At 34.1% G+C, this 21,196-nt stretch overlaps 2 protein-coding genes across 5 annotated transcripts in view; one reads left to right on the forward strand and one right to left on the reverse strand.

Annotated features, from left to right (window-relative positions):
- PIGB (phosphatidylinositol glycan anchor biosynthesis class B) overlaps positions 1-993 on the forward strand; it is a 36,878-nt gene extending 35,885 nt beyond the window's left edge. For both annotated transcript variants that reach the window (XM_039216572.1, XM_039216573.1), the window contains exons 11-12: positions 5-185; positions 625-993. In XM_039216572.1, the coding sequence (XP_039072503.1) occupies positions 5-185; positions 625-762 (319 nt within the window). In that variant the 3' untranslated portion in view covers positions 763-993. The remainder of the gene's footprint in view (positions 1-4; positions 186-624) is intronic.
- CCPG1 (cell cycle progression 1) overlaps positions 985-21,196 on the reverse strand; it is a 39,508-nt gene continuing 19,296 nt past the window's right edge. For 2 of the 3 annotated variants that reach the window (XM_039216569.1, XM_039216570.1), the window contains exons 2-9: positions 20,597-20,665; positions 18,319-18,439; positions 16,898-16,974; positions 15,902-16,100; positions 11,767-12,018; positions 7,976-8,097; positions 3,852-5,260; positions 985-1,744 (exon numbers count right to left, since the gene is read on the reverse strand). In XM_039216569.1, the coding sequence (XP_039072500.1) occupies positions 1,555-1,744; positions 3,852-5,260; positions 7,976-8,097; positions 11,767-12,018; positions 15,902-16,100; positions 16,898-16,974; positions 18,319-18,439; positions 20,597-20,656 (2,430 nt within the window). In that variant the 5' untranslated portion in view covers positions 20,657-20,665 and the 3' untranslated portion in view covers positions 985-1,554. The remainder of the gene's footprint in view (positions 1,745-3,851; positions 5,261-7,975; positions 8,098-11,766; positions 12,019-15,901; positions 16,101-16,897; positions 16,975-18,318; positions 18,440-20,596; positions 20,666-21,196) is intronic. The other variant, XM_039216571.1, reaches the window with a different exon arrangement.

Raw genomic sequence — 21,196 nt, forward strand, 5'->3', positions numbered from 1 at the left:
ACAGTCATGTCCATTACCCACTTCCAATGAGATTTCTCCAATGTCCCCCAGACCTGACTGGAAAAAGTCAGTATCTTGATGAAGCAGATACATTTTATCTAAATCCCTTAAACTGGCTTTATAAAGAGTTTCACAATGATTCAACATTGCCTACTCACTTGATCATCTTCAGCATCTTAGAGGAGGTAAGGAAACATGAAAAAAGGGAAAACTTACTATTTATATTCCATCTCAAGTTTAGCACTTAAGCAAATAAACACACAACTTTTTAAAGATCCCTTCCAACCCCCATATATATTTTTTAATATTTTATTTTTGAGAGCACGAGTGGAGAAGGGGCAAACAAAGGGGGACAAAGGATCTGAAGTGGACTCTGCACTGACAGCATGCAGGTGCCCCACAAACCCCCATATTTTGTAACTGGTCTTTTCCCTGGTCAAAATCCGTCCCAGATCTATAACTTTCAGGATACATATGTTACTTAAGTTAATTCTTTTATTAAGAAACTATGTTGTTTTATTAAGACAAAAGTGGTATAGACGCAAATCAAGTCATTCTAAAATTCCTGAAACAGTGCTCAGCAAAATGTAGCCTTTATTTACTTAAACATTTATTTACTTCTAGGAAATAAGTGCTTTCCTAATTTCAAGCAGCTACGAGAGAACTGCTGTGTTCTTCCACACTCACTTGCCAGAAGGTCGAACTGGAAGTCACATATATGTCTATGAACGGAAATTAAAAAGGAAACTCAACAGAAGCTGAAATTCTGAAATGTGTTTAAATCTCTTCTAGAGAAAAGACATTGCTGGGTAGAAACATTCAGCTGCTGCATAAATACACTTGTAAATACTGGGTAAGATTCATGAACTAGCAACCACTGAACTGATTAACCAAAAACCACTACTGAGGAAATGTATGGAAAATATCACAAAGTATAAATTCATGTATTAATACAGATGTCAGATTTTCAATAAAGACCTTTAGTTTTCCTCATGGTGTAGTTTTATTGTTTCTTCCACAATATTCAGATGTGCAAGAAATTTCACAAGAGAACAAGTCAGCAAGCTCATAAGAAGGCAGCAAATTCTTCATAAGTCAGCGGGCTCTTGAACCCACAAAAAGACAAGAAGCAAGTGTCAGATTATAAAGTGTTAAAGATGAAATCCCATCACAAGGTACTTTTTTCAAGCTCTACTGCAAATTTAACACAAATATCAGTGTTAATTACACTTTGTCATAGGATCTGAGCTTGCTTTAAGCTCAAACATTGAAAGGAAGACTCATTTCATGCACAAAATCTGTTGCATGCCTGGCTTCCTTGAAACTACAGTTGAACATTTCCAGTGCCAAAAAAAAAAAAAAAAAAATTCAGCAAAGCTAAACTACAGGAAAATGCAAGTTAGTAAGCTTTTGCTTGATGCTTCTGAGTAATAATGTAAAGTCATCAAACTGATACTTAGAAATGACAAAGAAATTTCACTTTAGTTTCAACACCAAACATTGTAGAAAACATCCATGTTTCTGTTACCATTTTCTAATTTAACTTAATCATGATCAATATTTAGCGTCAAAAGGTAACTGCCCCAATTCTATTTCAAGATTTGCCATGTGTCTTCCATTAGTGCGACCATATTTATGCCATTTACCTTCCCTTTTATAAGGTTGTGGCTGAGGGTGCTTCTGCTCTTGTTTTCGATGCCTGGAGTTTTCAATATTTACCATACGTTGCTTTTTATCTGGTCGACTGAAAGCAGTAAACACATTTTTCATCTATGTTAGAGTTAAATTTAAACAAGAAACAACTTTAATGTTTTTCTCCATTAATTATCACAACACTCTGAAAAAGGACGTAAATTAACCTTAAGTATAATCCTAATACAACCATACCAAAAAGATTCAGTATTATACTTTTATCCTACAGACAGGAAAAATAAGCAAACATAACTGTAGTGGCAAAAAAGGGGAAATACTCAACAAATAAATAGAAATGTGACAATAAAATAATGAGATGTGTTTCCATTATTTTTCCTCTCCTGCAAAGTCAATCACTCCCCATTGCTTCACACCTCAGCAGGAATATGTATATATCTCTTACAAACAAAACAAAGTTTTATTTTTCCTCTCACAGCTACAGCTAAGATTCATAAACAAGGTCTGTATTTACAGCTTTCCTCAAACTTCATAATCAGGCTTCTTCTGTCACTACCTCACTGAAAACAGTCCATAATGCCATTCATGACCACCCAATTCCCCACCCAAGAAATCCAGTCTCTTTTGTTTAATGTTTAAAGCATTTGACACACTTTTGTATTTTCCTTTCACTTGAGATGATCTTTCGATTTTCATGATGCCTTTCTATGGTCTCCTTCTCAACCCTCTTTCTCCAAAACCCCTTAGGTGTTAGTGTTCCCCAAGAGTCTGATAACCCCCCCAGCCTAGACTATCTATATGCACACAGAATCCTGACTAGAAAGTCATATATCTAATGGCCAACTAATTCTTTCCACGTGTCTGTCAATAGATAACCTCCAAGCCCAATTCTCATTTCCAATTCCCCGTACTCCAAACACTCTGGTATCTCTTACCTTAGTGATGCCATTATCTAACTAGTGAACCAACCCAGACCAGCTTCACTCTTTCCAACCAATCCTCGAGGCTATTGCCAATGATCCAAAATGCAATGAAGCAACAAGTCTTTTAGCATGAAATGAAGTCTTTCTGATTTTCACAAAAGATCTGTACCTTTTCTTTTCATACTCAAGCACTACCTTGCCTCCTTAAAGTGGCATGTCTTCCCATCTCCAAACCTGTGCAAATAAAGTTCTCTTTGAGTAAAATGTCCTACTCTATCTACTTGGCAAATTCTCATTTCTCCTTCAAAAACCATTTTAAAGTTCAGTTCAAAGACCACCTCACTCATGAAGCTTCCCCAAACATCTCTAGGCTGAGGCCACCATATACAATGCCTCCATTCCTCCATTTCATTTCTTATATTTACCTAACTCTCCAAAAGCTTGTGAGCTCCTTGATGTCTAGAGTTTTTCATGTTTCATCAGGGCAGCCTCAAACTGTTTTGCTCATTTAGGCACTAGATAATTTAGTGACTAAAGATACCAGAATCAGTCTCATTATTTTATAGACACATTACATTTATTCAAAAAGATATATAGAACTATCTCAAAGATAAAAAAATAAAGCTAACATTTGAAGGTTAGGGGAGTTTCAGGCTACAGAATATAAAGCTAATAAGCAGTGAATAGTTTTATTTAGAAATTATGCATAGAAACCACACACATTATAACTTGTAGCTTGCTAAATCTGCATCTACTTTTATCAATGATAATTGTGTACTAACTATTAAGTATCATAATTTAGTCAGTAAGTGGAATTAGACCAGTGGGTCAACGCAAATTGTTACATATGAGCTTTCCCAATTTCAAAGTGAAATCTCTAACTGTTCACCCAAACTGAGTAAAAAAAATAAAAGATTAAATGAAAATAATTTTACTTAGGGTGATTATCTTTTTATATCAACTATAATGAACAAAATAGGCTAAAATAGGATTTTTTTTCCTTAAGGCATCTTTAAGGCAGAAATTAAACCATTTGCAAGTCAAACTGATCATATGAAATTTTCAGTTTGTAATAGCTATTAACTTAAAATTGTATCTTTCCATTTAATTTATTCTAAATTCTCTAGCAATAAAGTACTTTTACAAATAGGACTTTTCTTTCCTTCACAAAAAGTACTTTACAGATCGTAACATTCCAAAATGTTAAAATGATAAAAATGCTACCCAATCTATAAATGTTAAAAACTATTATAATAACATGGTGCTATGTAAACCGACCTGGGTCCATATGGAGGGGAAAGAGTGTGACCAAAGAAGTGTCTATATATATATCCATCCAACTTCTCAAACACTCCATCATTATCTACTTGATATTCCTTCATGTCTTTAAGATAATCTTTAACATCATTAACAAAGTCAGTGAAGAGCTTCTGATCATGTATAAACACACCATTTAGGAAAAACTTATTGATGAATTGATCAAGTTCTTTCCAGTGACGAAAACTATCCAGTTTTTCTAATAAATACCTTTCAATTAACTGTCTAAATTCATCTATCCTTACAGGATTCAACACTTTCATATTAAAAAGGTTAATGGATTCCTGTTGAGCACATTCAAATACACCAGAACAAGACTTTCTGAAAGAATCAAAATTTGCACTACAGTCATGCTCAGCACTGCATTTCTGTGATTTTGTATTTTTTCTAAATTCTTCAAAGTGAATTGGCTTTTCTTTCCTTCCCTCTCTTTGCATAGCAGGGCCTCTATTATTCTGGTTTTGTGTACGTGCCTTATACTGTGGGTGTAAATATTCACTAAAGACTGTTGGTTTTTTAGCTGCTTCTTCTTTTGTGGCACCAAATCTTTTATTGCCCTTTTCATCAAAGATATTCTTAGTGGTATCTTTGAAATGCCTGAAAGTGGATTTAACTGAATCTGAAAATTTTTTCAGATTTTCCTTCACAGCTTCTTTAGCCTGTTTAATTTTTTCTTTATGATGTCTCACAAACTCCTTGGTAGAATTCTTCATGGCATCAAATGTTTCCTTAACTGAACCCAAGAATGTTTCCTTTGACTTATTTTTAGCCCTATGGTTTCCTCTGCTCCCTTTCTTTTTTCCATCAGTTTCTTGTTTTACATTCTGATCTTTTGCCTCAATATATAGCCTTTCCCACAAATCAGAACGCTGCTGTTCAAAGTTTAGCTTCTGCTCCAGCTCAGTGAGTCTTTCCCGTAAGATTTCTATTTCCTTTTTTTCAGTCACTACATTGGGAGAGTCTGGGTTGCTGTATGATTCACTAGAGCTTAACTGCTGGAGTTCCACCTTTAAAGCCATGGTGATTAGTCGTTCTCTCTCCAGTTCCTTCCTCAGCATCTTTGCTTCTGCCAAAAGAGTCTCCCTTTGATTAAGGAAGCTGTGTGTCTTCAGCTTTTCTTCTTCCAGATGCTGCTTAAGTTTCTGATTTTCTGTAACTAATTCAGTACCTGTCCCTTTATCTTCCAATATCCTAATCTGTTCTCTTAGTTTCCTTAACTCTTCCTGTAATGAAGATAAGGCTTTTTCTTCCTTCTCCAGAGATATTCTTAAATACTGATTTTCTGTATCAAGGTTCTTTTTCTGAGTTTCAAAGGCCATCTTCTCTTCTTCAGTAAGGGCCCAACACCTTGCAAGGTTTTCCTTCAATGACTAAATTTTTTTGAAAGAGAGGAAAGAAAAATGTCAAATGCCCTATTTAAAAGCTCAGTTTAAATCTGTAAGACATAACCATATATAACCAATACTTGTAAATTCTTAGTATCTATTTTTTTTAAGATTTTATTTTTAAGTAATTTCCACACCCAATGTGGGGCTCAAACACAACCAAGATCAAGAGTAATTTGCTCTTGCTCTACCAACTAAGCCAGCCAGGAGCCCCAAGTATCTACTTCTGCAGACTATCCTTTATTCAGTATATATATTTGTAGTGTATACATCTGTATTTCAAGATGTAAAAATCAGAAAATACAAGGTTCATATGCAAAAAAATACACAGCACAGAACTACATCAAAATAATAACATAGTTGGGGCCCCTGGGCAGCTCAGTATGCAAGTCCCCAGTCCTTGATCTCGGCTCAGGTCTTGATCTAGGGATCATGAATTCAAGCTTCACACTGGACTCCAAGCTGGAGTGTAGAACCTAAAGTAAATAAAATGTTTCTTTAAAAAAATAGTAACAACAACAGAGCATGTTGGAAGACATTAAAGACAGGGAAAAAATTAGCTATAGCCTTGTTTATCTCTAGTAAGATTTCTAAAATAGAGCTAGGAGTACTTTTGATTAGTGCTTATTAGTGATTATTATTTCCCATAATCATATTAAATCCTTAATGGTTTCTAGGTCCACTTACAAGTTAGTAGAAAAGGAGAAAAGTCTTCTATCTTTTGACTACACGACTAATCTCTCCTGAGAAGTCTCCTAAGGAGAATTTAGGCAGGACTATAGGTTTCTCCGATCCTTAAGTGAAGAAGATGATCTTTTATAAAAAGTAAAATTATAGCTAGAGATTACTTTAAGCTTCAAAAAATTCTACTTATATTCCCTGCACTCTAAAAGAAAAACATTTCAATAATTTTAGTTCTATCTGAAAGATCTTCACCCTGCCTATGTCTATAACAACCCTAAAAAAGTTCAGGTGAGTCCTACAGGTTCTCCCAGAACTTCTTAAAGGACTCAATCTTGGTAACATTTATAACTAATTTCTCCAATTTCAAATAATCTTCTGAAAAGATTATAACCAGAATAGCAATGTAACTCTGAAGCCAGCACCCTTGATAAGAGAAAAAAAACATGTTCAATTAGGTTTACAGAATTTTGCTGCATTTCAAAGTATCCTTGAATGGCCTTTCTTTCACATTATTAGTAACAAACTTTCATCGAAACAGCAAGAAACGAAATAATATGGTTAAACAGGTTAACGGTTATAGCATTATCTAATCAAAGTATCTTATGTATAAATCAGCAAATAATATTTAAATTTTACTTAATTTACCAAACTTTATGGCGATCCATTTGAATGAGACCAAAAAAATCTGATATACAAGAAACAAAAAAAAGTCCTTTAAGAAAATGACAGTATTTCCACTTGAAAAATAACTATCTGAAATGGATAGTTCACTGTCTGATTCATTAGTCTTCAAAAATTTAAAATTTCATTATAATCATCTCTACTGCTCTTTAAATGTGAGAGAAAACAAGTTTCATGTATGCAATGGATGTGGACCACAGGGTAGTACAGACTAATGTAGCATTATCTTTAAATACAAAAGCACAAGAGGCCATAGAATGACTGGAGGGTATATTCTGCATTCAGTAAACTCCACAGTCTTAAACTAAGTGCCTGATAAGCAAATCTTGGGGCAGGTCTCCCATGAAGATCTTCAAAATCCAAACCACTTCTATCTGGAGATAAGAAATCTGCAAGAACTGACTCAGTAAAGATCTAAGCAGTGTCAGTCTCCTAAAAGCCAACATCATCCTATGGAACCAAAAACTGTGATGGTAAAGAAAATGGCTACTTTTTAAAACATCCTTTGATCATGGCAGGAAAAACTACACTACTTACAAATAACTTGAGTAGTTCCCTGCCTGAAAGAACTCAGATGTCAAGTGGGTTTTTTTTTTAAAGAAATATAATCATGTCCGTTTATAAGGGAAACACACAGAAACTATAAAGGAAATTTAAGGGAATGGAGGAAAAAGCCACAGCTTACTTTTCTACCTGGAGTTTACCTACAAGCCCTATGCCCTTCTTATGGAAGAACCAGATAGGAGACCAGCTACTGCGCTGGTCCTCATATCCACGCAGGTATTAAAAGAGCTGCTGGGTGAGTTGTAGGTTGGCAAGTAGAACATGCTCTCTCTTCTATCAGACCCAACAAGAAGCCAAAGAAAAAAATACTGGCTGATTATTTCCTTTGACAAGGAAAGATCTTAGAGGCTACAAACTCCTCTTTTTTACTGACTGGAAATGTTTTGCTCAATTCTGTAAAAATAATGTTAATAATAACAATGTTTTCTGTATATAGTATCAATTAAAATGTTAATTATAGTAATCAGAAATAACATCTTCGGAGTCAGATAAATTCAGCTCTGCCAGTTGCTAGCCTTGGAAAAGTTAATTTTTTTGAACCTCTTTCCCATCTATGAAATGAAGTTAATACTTGCTTATTAATTCACAGAGCTGTGGTGAGCTAAGAAATACTGTATGTGAGGTACTCACAGCAGTGACTAGGACACAGTAAGTAATCTCCAATTACAATATTATTATTCACTAACTAATAATTTGCTTTGTACTTATCTGAACAGCACAACACTTAGTGGCTAACAAGTCTTTTTTATAAAGTTTATTAGTGGTATGTACCTTATAATCTATAAAAGTTTCTTGTTCCTGTTGACATTGGGAAAGATAATCCTTCATATCATTCAATTCATCTTCATGTATCTTTCTGACTAACTGCTGACGCTTCTGAATCTGAATTGTGCCTGAAAAATGAATAAGTAAAATCTCATGATGTCATTCATCAAACGGTGGTAGATAAATGTTAATATAAATCAGGCCAAGTAGGTTAATACATTTTTTAAAATTTAGCATACACTGACAGATACTTAAGCAGTTTACTATTCTTTTGATTAAAATAAGCCAGGCCTACCATATTGAGGAGCCTCAAAGTTTGTTGTTTTTGAGAGATGGTTGAGGTATATAAAGTCTTGTGTAAACCATGGAATCTATTCACAGGATGTAATCAATAAGGAATAATAAAAATGTCTATTTCTTCTCACTATATTTTGCCTAAATGGTTTAACAGCCCAAAAAGTATGGCAAGGAAAATAATTGGCTGTGATTACCTACCCTTCTCACAGCCAAATCTTTTTAAGAATTCTGCATTCTTAAAAGGTCTGTGCTAGAGTTCCACCATCCCCATCCCAGCAGTGAAAAATCTTAAACCAAGAAGGATTCTCTATGTTTCACCCTAAAAACCACAATGTTAATTTGCCAAGACATGCTGTTCACATGCTGCTACATTCTTCATGCATGAGAGAAAAAACAACAGCAACAACAACACAGAATCAAAATTAAGGCAAAAGGGGGCGCCTGGGTGGCTCAATCAGTTAAGCATCCAGCTCTTGATTTCAGCTCAGGTCATGATCTCACGGTTTGTGGGACTGAGCCCATATTGGGCTCTGGGCTGACAGCGTGGAGCCTGCTTGGGATTCTCTCTTCTCTCTCTGCCCTTCCCCAGCTCATGTGCACAAGTGTGCTCTTTTTCTCTCTCTCTCAAAATAAATAAGTAAATGTTAAAAAAAAAATAATAAGGTAAAAGACATTTGGCAACCATGACATTAACATCTACAGTGGCATTCTATTAATCAAAGACATCACAGGATTTGTAATGAAAGGATGTAATGATAGTTTACTATTTCTTCCCCTATTGCTAAAATAAATTCCCTTCAATTTCTTCAATTATCTTGAGTTACACTAACGAGAAAATTTTTGACAAATTATAAACAACTGTTACCAGCTCTGACAGTCTTCTGTTAGGGTTCATCTCCTCTCTTAATTTTTTAATTTATAAAAGCATGTCAAATTTGTTTCAATATTACTCAGAAGAATTTAAGATTTTTTTAAATTTGAAAATTCATCTGTAGTTCCCCAAATAACAGAAAACCTCTTTGTTTTCAAACTGCTGACAGGATGAATTCCTTCACCCCCTGGAATATAACCTAAAACTATGTATTGAGATCTGAATTTGCAGTACTATTACACAGCATATGTTGGACAACTCTCTTAACGTGACCTGATTTATCTCCTTTGCTATAAGCCAGTCAGTCTTCTCACTGCTCCCAAACCCAGCAAAGTTTACATTCAGATTATCATGTTCTCCATTGCCGCAAAGGTCCACTTTCCTTCGATTATAAGCATAAGACCAGACCCAGCTCAAATCCTACCACCTCCAGAATGACTCAGTAAGTATAGCCTTTGAGCTGTAATTCTTGTCTGTGCTACATAACTTAGTAGCTAGTTATATTCTGTTGTAATGTCTGAAGAGCAGGGTAGCCTATCAATACTTAAAGCAACTCCATGAGAAAATCAAATCAACTGAAGTCCACTATTAATTTAGAATATGGATAGCCTACATGTAAAAGAAGAGTAATGAAGACAGGTGCTTCATACATGAAGATTTTTAAAAAACTTTTGTAAGCACTTTTAGAACCTAAAGCAGAACCAATCACCTATAGTACATTGTTTTACTATCCTCAATTCTGCTAGTTTTCCCTTCCTTTAGGATCAATCTGATTCTCTAAGCTCATCCAGAGCCAACATTGCTGAATGTTCTGAGTGATTCACTTAATAAGATATTGTGTTAAATAATTAGTAAGCAAATGATAGATTATGGAGTGCAATGACTAATTTCATGGTGCATGAGAAATTCAAACGGGCTCTGAAATCAACTCAAAAGAGCTCTTGAAGTGTTGAGATAAGTGCCAGAATTAAGAAAAATATGATGTCCTTTAAACAGTGACCTTGAAAAGCAAACAGTCATTCAGAGAAGTTTTTATATGTTCACCAAGCCAATCTCCTCATAATGCAGACCTACTTCATATTACCCAGGCTTTTCATATCCAGAAAGATAATTTTAAAGTATAAGGAAGTGTTTTATTAAATATAATCATTAAAGTAAATTTTACAAATAACCAAAATCTTAAACAGAGTAGTTTTTTAATTTTGAAAGAACTCCTTTCTAAATTATACTTTCTATGAAATACTTAAAGGTCATGCAATTGGTGGGGTTTTAATGCAGTTTGGATTAACATTAAATCGCTGTCCAATTTTTTTAGTAAGATAAAAAAAGATTAAGAGAAGACCTTCTCCTTTGTTACCTCCATGTTTACCTGTGGGGGAAAAAATCATGCTCAAAAATTCATACATTTGTCGCAGCTAGATAATAACAAAATTAAGCATATATTTCAAGTCAAAACCCATTACAACAAACTTCAAGGGTGGATACAAATTATAGTATCTCAGTATTAAATTCAAGCAGATATCCACCAGGAGTCTAAATGCTTAATTTTTTAATATAAAGTTAGAGAAGAAGAGTTTTTCTTTTCAGAAGTTTTACTGACTCTGACTTTAAACAAGGATTGACTATCTTAAGTTTGTTCTAACATTACACTGTGGTGAATAATGTATCTTTTTCAAAAATTAACATATGGTGCACTCTGTATTAAGAAACACATTGTTCAAAGGAACTAGCAAAACAAGAATATTCCAAAAGTTAAACTGCGGATCATATCGGCAAAAAACTTAGAGGAGTACTTCATGTAAGACAAATTGAAACCTGTAAAGGTGACAAGATCTAAAACATTTGTTTAAAGTGGTTTTTTTGTTTGTTTGTTTTACAAAATTCTAATACAGCAAAGAGTGTGAATGCTCAGTTCTCAAACAGTCTTATCTTTGTATACACAATCACATTAACTAAGACTCAACAGTTAGGCTCCCAAATGAAAAATAACAACATATGGAATTCCCTCCTCTTTTCATCCAAGACACTTTTAAGAGCTCTGCATTAAAGATGATCAATATACATAAACACTAACAAGAATAATAATGAGTAAAGTATAATGCTAAATTATAAAACAAATAAATTCTCAATTCATATGGATCATGGAAACAGCAACAAATGTCACAAAATATAATGCTTGCATAAAACCTAAGGGGGAAAATAATGAGCACCAATTATTGTGACATTTCAAATGTAACCATTTCAACTGAGATTTAAATAATCTTCCAAATAAAGCCACAATTAAAGCTAGTTTGTGATTTTAAATTAAGATGATTTGCCTCGTGGTAAGCAATTCATATTTTTAATCTTTCTTTTTCTTAAAAAATAAAAAGCATGTGAAAAATCCCTGCACCTCTTAAATAAATAACACCTAACTTCAGTGAAAAAAAAAAAACAGGCCTGTGAGATAGGTAGGGTAGCGCTATCCCCATTTTCTAAATGAGAAAACTTAGACTCAAACAGATGGCAAGCTTTGCAAGGTTATATATTTACTGGGGACACTGAAAACAGATCCCAGAATTCCTCAGTCTTAGTAAGGGTCCATACACTACACCATCAGTTTCTATATGACCAATTTTCAAATACTTACCATAGAAATGTCCAAATCCCATGCTGACTGCAATCACCAGAGCAAGTATAACACATTTATTGAGACCACTGCTGAACTGGCGTTTACACAACTCCTTAGAGGGTTCGGTTTCTTGTTCGGGAAGTAGCCGTTCTTCAGATTCGGAACTAGAAACAGTCTTCTTCCTAGCACGGCGTCGTCTAAAGGCAGGACTAGGCTGATGACTGGTCTCATCACTACTTGATTCATCGTCACTAGGCTGAGATGAAAATACTATTTTAAAAAGAAAAATGTAAATATTAAAAATTTTAGAATTGTGTTTTCCAGTAAACATGATTTAGAATAATCAATGCCATCCCTACATTCCCTTTTACATAAGACAGCCAAAAATAAAAACAAAAGAACACAAACACTCAAGTTTTCAAGTTTATCAACATAAAGCCAAAACATCAAAGATTTCAACTGTGATACACAAGAATCAATCATATTCTGTGCCTTTGAGGGTCTATCTGGTTTTATTTTTTAAACCTCTCTTATAGTTTATACTGTTAGAACAATCATTCTCATAGACTAATAAATTTCTTTGCTATTAGAACCATAAACAGATACTCCTTCTGGAAGGAAAAAAAAAACTAACTCTCAATCTCTTCTTTGAATATCAAATAGAGGCAATTTAAGCTCAACTGTTCAAGAAACACAGGGAGGTATATAAACAGTTCCTGTGACTTACAAAGTACAACTACTTCCTAAAGTTTTCTTGGGTGTATCTGGACCCTAGTTTCATTTCCATTCCTTGAGTCCTCAATCAAGGTTCAAAGCACTATAGTTTAACACAGGTTTCCAGAAGTCAGATGAGCCCTTCCCTTCGACTGCCACTCTTACTAGAAGGTTATTAATTTAACCCTCTAGTAAATATGTCAGCATGAGGAAGTGACACAACAGCTATCTCCGATATTAAGGACTAGTCTGGTGCTGCTCCTTTATGAAAAGAATAGTAAAGGACAACAACAACAACAACAACAAAAAGCCACAACAAATCTCAAGTCCAGGTATATCCACTAAAAAAATCACCTTCGGTTTTTTCAAATGTATAATTTGTTAACACTGTTCCATCAGTCAATAAACTATATGTTGACAAAGAAAGTTAGATGGCTTGGTAGTAAGAATTTCCATAGGCCAGTTAGAAGGAAAAAAAAAAAAAAGGCACCAAAAGGATAAACGTGAACCTCAATTTCATACAAAGAGCTCCAAAATAACAAACACTCATGCTTCAAAAAAGTAAAACGGTTCTTCAGAAGACAGGATATCCATGCCACAGGAAAGCTGGTGACTTAGGTTAGGCAGTACTTTTTAAAGATGGATCACAAAGGAATTCAGTTAACTATCACACTGACAACAACACACACAAAGACAAAAAGAACTACTGAATGAATGAATATTCCTAATATTTAGTTATACAGATGCCACTGAGAGATCTTTTGATCATGACCCTTATGCCCATCATGTTTATCAGGTTATTCTTGATCACTAGTTTTTCCCAGATGCCGTCGCCTCAGCTGTGAGGTTACGTTTCTTGGACAAAGAGAAAGAAAAGGAAGACTTAAACAAAGCATTACATAATACAAAGGCATTCAAGATCATGGCTGGAGTATTTAAGTCAGACTCTCTGGCAATACGTATTAAGATGGATAAATGCAAAAACAACTTGTCAAAATTCCTTTCAAATTTCATTTGAAATGTCACAAAATTAATTTAATTCTACGTGAGCATATTGCCATTATATTTTCTCAGTAAACAAGTCAGCCTAATCTATATTAATAAATTCATCTCATCTAATGCTTCCATCTTTTTTAACCCATACATATGATAGCTAAAGTATTTTGATTATTACATTTCTTCCAAAGCTTAATTTGGCCCATAGTCCAAGATGCAGGCAATGCAAAGGCATGCAGTAAGCTCAGCCAGCTTTATTACAAGATCAATTTGAACACCTGTTTAGAGTATCACAGATGGCAACAGATATCTTTAAAGCACTAAGTAAATAGTAAATGTGACTAGGCACACTCAGCTCTGGAAAAGCTGATCAGATTTAGTCACACCACCTTGGGAAGCGAGTTGGCTAGGAACATGGTGTTTCAGCTGATCATCCCATCCCCTTATGCATTCAGGAATCTTCCACAGCTTCTCCCACCACCTTTCTTTTGTGAATAAACAGGAAAAAAAGATGTATAAAGCTTTGTTATAAGGACTAAAAAGGAAAAAGAGAATTGAAAATACTTATTTTAATTATCACTTAACATCATTATTTGTGCTCCATCAAAATTTTACAGCATGCCTTTTAAAAAAACATATGCAATACGAACTTTTCTACAGCTACCAACTTTGCTTTCTTAGGGGAGAATCCTCTGGCAGCAGTGGAGAATATTCTCAAATAAAAAGTATATTGCTCCCAGAATCTAATTTAGAAGAAGAAAAAAACCTGAAGTTGAAATCCTACAGAGAGGGAGAAGAATGGAAAGGAAAAATCAAAATAACCAGATAATAGGCACTCGGGAATTAAACCAAGAAAAATAGAGGAGATAAGAGAGAGAAAACAAAACCAAAGACTCTTAGCAATGGATTTATATATAATATTTTCAACATAATCCAAAATGTCATGTTGTAAAGTATTTAGTAATACTTTCTTTATTGAAATAACTTCCTCCTTTGGGAGAGATAGCAATGGATAGAAATACTCCTAATAAAATATTTCTCTTAACTGAAACTGTAAAATTCCCAAGAAGTCCAAGTTTAGAATGGAGATAAAAATTAGAATAATGTGCTTTGAAGTGCCCAAGTTACTGAAAAAAATTAAGTTTGTATCATCAATTTCTTAAAGGACTGCTTAGACTCTTCTGCAATACTCCTGCTTCAATGTGACTACTTTTTCTGGCCCCTGAATATTCTCAAACTAAACCAGCATCTATAGTCTTCCAAAAATAGGAAAAACGAAGACTACTTGAAACAGCATGAATCCTGGATTTAAACAAAATAAAATCTGATGAACAAAAAAGGTTCCAAAATAATTTCATTAGTCCTTGTAATAAACGAACTACATATATACCATTCGAACAAGGCTGACCACCAATAAGAAGGACAGTTGAGTATTTAAATATCTGAATAAAGTGTTTTCAAGTTCTTATATACTAACTGAAAATAACTCGCCATTAAATTATATAACTAAAAATCTCTACTAGCTTAAAGTGGAATAACAGAAATTCCATTGTCTGATTCTGGCAAATGTAAGTATTAAAGAACGGTAAACTCTAAGAAAATGATCCAAAATAGACATGTTCCTATTTTTGCACAAATTAGGACATTCTGGAATCACTTAGCAGTGTACCAACTTGTTTTTCCTAAAATTCATCCTTGAGTTACAGCTCAAGATATTGGTTAATAAGGGTGAGTTACTCCAGGTCTGTTTATCTTCCAGTAACTTTGTGTCTTAACATTTATGTTCACCTTAAAAGATGTTGTATATACATCCATTCAACTGAGCCAAAGAAATATAGAAAGGAATTAGCTCAGTAACTCACATTTTAACCTCCAAATAATTATCTGAGCAGTAGGCATGAACTGCATTAATAATGTGACTTAAAACAGACACCTTTCATAACTCAATCTAAGATGAAAGATACAAAGGTCAGGGGTGTTGGGCTGCTGCTTGTACTGCCACTCTTTGGACCCTGTTTGGCACAAAGTAGTATCCAATAAATGATTAATTGAAAGGATCTAACAGACTTAAAAAAGCAGCTTATCTCTAGAATATAAAATTTGTACACTGTAAGTAGAAATCTTAACTTTCTCCTGTTTTTAGTTACAATGACTCAATCTCCCACCTTTAAAGATCTAAAACGTCAACACATTTTAGAGTGTTTCAGACAGTAACAAATCTCCTTAAAGATATATTTTTTTATCTTTCACTTAATAAAAGATGGTATTTATTGTTATAGCAATTGTGTTCTAAGCCCTACAATCTAAGAAAACACCAGATTTAACAGTAGGTTTTACCCAGAAAATCTCAAATATATTAAAAACTTGACCATTATACATACATAAAAGGTGGTCACTGGAGACCTTAAGTCTCTTATCAGTGTATTCTTTATGCAGTTCTTACCAGTTTCTGGCTGACAGAATGTATACTGGCTGCTAGAAGAAGAGCCCATGTTAAAGTCTTCTGGACTCTGTGCTTCTTCAACAATTATAGCTTCCTGATTTCCAATTTCTTCTAACTTAGGTGGCTCAAGGGTAACAATATCAGAATCATCACTGACAGTTCCAAAATAGACATTGTCTTCAGACGACTTTTCTTCTCTCTGAGAGATAATTTTAAAGACAGTAGTAAATTTAACAATTATTTAAAAGCTTTTTATTTTCTATGCAGTTCAAAGTGTACAACAGTACTTAAGTGGTATGGTAATTTAGGCTTAAAATAAAAGATATGAGTCCTGCCCAAAAGACACAGATTACTCAAAAGTAGGCTCATTTTTTAGTTTGAAAACATCATCAATCCCTTTGAGGATTCTCTCTCTCAGGATCAGATCAAACTGCTGCCTAATTATTGTGGGCTGCAGAAGCTACAAAGCCCACCTTTAAAACACAAGGGCCATGAAAGAGAGGATTCATTTCTTACCAGTTCTACGGGTTTATTTGGGCATGACTCTATAGTCAGGAAAAGACTGATTAAAATTTCTCTGGTTATCTATGTAATAAACTTCAATAGCTATGCCATGTAAAGATCATGTAATCTAGTTTTGTCTAGAAGTCAAGTAACACACCAAAAAACAAGATTTTGTTTGTTCTCAAATTTAAAAATGAATCATTTTTAGAGATCAGCCCTAATAATTTAATTTCTCAATATCATTCAAGAATGTAGTCTATTTCCAAGGAAAATTATATAATTACCAAGAAATTACTTTTGTAAATTAAAAGACATCTCACGTAAGAATTAAAACAAAAGCTAATACTAATCATAAAAGTGACCAATGTGGAATCTCAAAAATTTTTTTAAGACAGGTTGTATATAATTCAAAGAGGAACAGAAGCACAATTACAAAGGGAAGCATAAGGAATACTGTTTATCATATATCCACAGAGTAAAACACAAGTTTACCTCAAGGGCTGACTTCGTTTCCTCCAGAGCTGGATAAGCAGTTTCTCCCATTAACACCGTGCCATTTTGGCTACTCTCTGACATAAAGCAAAGATCAACTCAATCAGTTATGCTTAAATGACTTTTTATAGGCCACAAATATAATCTGCATACATAAAATCTATTCCTAATTTTTAAGTGGACTTAATTCCAAGGTGTTTGTAAAAATCTGTTAATACGGGAAAATAATTTTCAGACATCTGAGGGTACATTTCCTGAATTCTTAATTTATTAAGAATTCCTAAAAGTAGCACTATTCTAATGACTGTCAATACCTGGTAACACAAGAAACAAAACTACAGCTTCAAATTATGAATTCTTTGCAATGAAAAGGACTATAAAAAACAAGGATTCAAAAGAACACAGAAAAACAAGATGTTACTACAGCAGATATATTTTATAAGAAATTCCTCAAAGAAAAAAATGTACAAAAAAAACCTAGAGTTTATAAAAAATTCTATTTTTCATGAAAAAGGCTATAAATTTTTCATAAAAGTTAAAAGTTTTAATACATGAACATATACCAAATGCTCATAGCAGTTATCTCCAGATAAAAAGAATTAAGGGTGACTTAAAATTTGTTTTGTTCATAATTTTTTTCTGTCAATGCAATTCTCATAGAATTTATCCCCTCCAAAAAAAAAAAAGGAGGAAAAAAAGAAAAACTATGCCATCTGTATGGTGTTACAAAGCCCCTAATAGAGTATTAATCTGATATTAAGTCTCTTGAACAAAGGTGGACATGGGTCCAAGGACTCCCAAGGAAGTTTGGAAATACTTTTACATAAGTGAGTATGTGCATTTCTTGGGAAAATCTCTGACCTATCAAAGATGAGAATCACTGTTCAAATGAGAATAATCAATACACAGGCTGAAAACAAGATTTAAAAGAATAATCCATCATTATTTCTAGACATGACACATCCACTTTATCCTGAGGAGGATATGTTCTATTTACATTTTAATTCAATTTTTTAAAAACATTTAAGAAGTAATTTAAAAATGAAGAGTACAGCAGTTAAATACTTTTTTACCACCTCTAACCAAAAGTAATTTGAAGTGTGATGATAACTTGAAAAGAGTTTAGTAAATCCCCTGTATTTTGTACATCACTAGTCTTAACATTAGTAATGTTTAGTTACTGTATAACACTCTATTTCCTAATAACTCTTGAGTAACTAAGGGAGGCTGTAATACATACTATGGATGCAAATAAACCCCTGAGCAGGTTGGTGCCACTACCCAATCCACACGAAAATTCTAGTCGTTTAGTGACCTGATCAATGATTAGCCAGAAAGGCTGCCCACCTAGAAGGAAGGCAATTTACACTATTGTTCATAAATTCTATTAAAAAAAAATCAGACTCCTTTTAACATCTTACCTCCTTGCTCTGACTGCAATACTTGCAGCTCCTCTTGCTCCAAAGATGTGCATTCTGGAGCAAGCTCACAGCTGTCGCTGGCTGTGCCATGTTCAGAATTCACCATCTCTATATCAGACCCCTAGGAAAATAATGATAATGAGTTATATGTCTATCAAAGCTGGATTTCACTACACGTAGATACTTCCATTGTTTAAAGTCCTAGATGCTGCCATACTCCAAAGGGAACAGTATCTAATTTGTACCTTTTATTCAATTTAGTCCATAAAGGCCTATGGCAGGGAAACAGGTTTAGATTCTAAGAGAAGTCAACCAAAAGTCAAATGTTCTACTCTATTTCATAAGCCCAAGCAATAAATTTGATCACAGAGGGTGAGTTTTTAAGCTTCGCTATTTCTATTAATTTACTCCTACTCAGCATTTACAAAAGTACTATGCAAGGCACTTTGCACTGTTGTGAGGTATAAAAAATTCAAATCCAAAATTCAAATTTGCAGCCTATTTAGAGAAATTTCCACATGCAAGTAACTATTTACTTTGGCAATGCAGAGCTAAAAATCTAAGGGCAAGGATTAAAATGTGTCTACAGGATTGATGGAGTAAATTTCCTCTGTAAAACTTTAGATTATTCTTTATTCTTCTAATATTGTCCTTCCTACTTTGATGTCAACTGTCTTCTCTTTAATAAAATAGTGGATCTTACAGATCCACTTATTCTCTTATCTTAATTAGCAAAATAAAGTGAACCACTAAGTTGATTCTGCCGATCCTCATGCCCCTCTCAAGTTTTTCTGTGGTTTACTAATCCATGAAATTGAAAGGTCTAAGTTCTCCTAATATACATAACTCAAAACAACAAAAATTAAAAGAAATCATTAAAGGACTAAGTTTTCACTTTAGTCCAAAAGAGAATTCTGAATGTTAAGACTCTTGGGTTGCCTAAAGTGGCAGGGAAATGACAGGAACAGACAAGTGTAGGGCTGAATTCGGGACTGCAGGGGACACAGGTTCTGGCCTAAAATAGAATGGCAGTAAAGGAAAAGAAAAAGGAAACACATGTTAAGAGACATTAGCAAGAAAGAGTAGAACCTGATTAACTAGATACTGAGGGAAGAGGGATGAAAATACAAATCTGATCTACTGTGTGACAAGATTATCCCTGGTGAACAGCACCCTAATGACACACTTGGATAAGTGCCGGAGAGGCTTTCTTCTTGCTTCCCAATGCAGAATCCTAAGTAAGGCTCTCACAGCTTCCTTGCTCCTATAATGTTAATTATCCTTGAAGGAGAAGTTACTGCTATGGAAGCTTTGTATAAAACAGGTTAAAAATAGAAAAAAACACTTATATTAAAAAAAGAAACCACTACAATCTCAATTGGTACAGCTGTTATTAAATTTTCAAACTTTATTGCGGAAAAAATCCTTTTTTGGTTAATATTGGTTTTTAGAAGACATGAGTAACCAACTGTCTAAGCCTTAAATTATCAAAGTAATTATTTAAAAAACTGTTTAAAACTTTTACTAATCAAGGAAGACAAGTCAAGGCTTAAGAGATCCTAAAAACCAATAGGAAAGCTATAGATAAATCCATTAAAACTTTAAATAGAAATAAGTGACTTTTAACTTATTGCTTCTACTCATCAGTATTTTATGATTTTTCTACAATGAACATATATTACGAGTGTGGAAAAGAAAAATAACGGTTATTATATACTAGTCATGTAACATCACACTTCTATAAGAATATTGATTTTTTTGAAAGAATTCTTGTTTCTGTCAAGTTCTGCTAATAACATAACACAGCATAACATATCAAAAGTGAATATATGTTCTCCATGCTCTTTTCTGATCTGTTTAAATGCAGGCTCCAACATCTTCTAGTTATATAATCTTGGCCAAATTACTTAATAACCTCTCTAAGCTCTAGGTTTCTCAACTATGAAATGAGAAATGAAACAATCTATATACCACAGAGGGTTGTTCACAATTCTATGAGAATGTAGGTAAAGTGCAGGCCCTGAACAACAATAAACCTTCAATAAATATTTGCCTAATGTCTCAAAGCTGAGGAAAGCAATGTACAGTAATGCAGAAGATACTGGCTCATGAAGAGTTTTCAGTAGTGAAGTTTAATATGGGTACAAAAATGTCCAAGCTATAGACAATGGCACCTTAGGTTTCAATGTAGAAAAATAATGGTCTTCAAAAAACCCAGCTTACACCATTAACACTGTAATAATACAAACTGCCTTATAAAAAGTATTAAACAGCATACCTCATGATTGATGACAGTCCAACCACAAGATGAGTCACTGTCACTGGAATTTTCAGACATTTTTCAGGTCTACAAATACAAAAATATATTGACATGTGAGGTATATTTTTATATAGCAAAAATTCCATATGAAGCACTATATGTGACCTAGTATGAAAAGTGGCTTGCTGCCTTCCAGGTGAAACTGAGACACCCACCCAGAGATTTACCATACAGGGTATATAACTGCATATCTCTATGAACAAATACAACCAAATTTTTTTTTTTAATGTTTTATTTATTTCTAGGAGAGAGAGAGAGAGACAGCGTGAGCAGGGGAGGGTCAGAGAGAGAGGGAGTCAGACTGAAACAGGCTCCAGGCTCTGAGCTGGCAGTCAGCACAGAGCCCGACGCAGGGCTTGAACCCACGAACCACGAGATCATGACCTAAGAGAAAGTCGGACGCTTAACCAACTAAGCCACCCAGGCGCCCCTTATACAACCAAACTTTTAAGACAAGAGAACCTCCACAGAATATACAGACCATCATACTGTTGGAATAAAGAAACTGAGTCTGAAAGAACAAGGGAATGGAGGAGCTCCCAGGCCAAGCAAAATTAA

Source organism: Hyaena hyaena, unplaced genomic scaffold, assembly GCF_003009895.1.
Source record: "Hyaena hyaena isolate Hyena2069 unplaced genomic scaffold, ASM300989v1 scaffold_645, whole genome shotgun sequence".
NCBI classification, from domain to species: domain Eukaryota; kingdom Metazoa; phylum Chordata; class Mammalia; order Carnivora; family Hyaenidae; genus Hyaena; species Hyaena hyaena.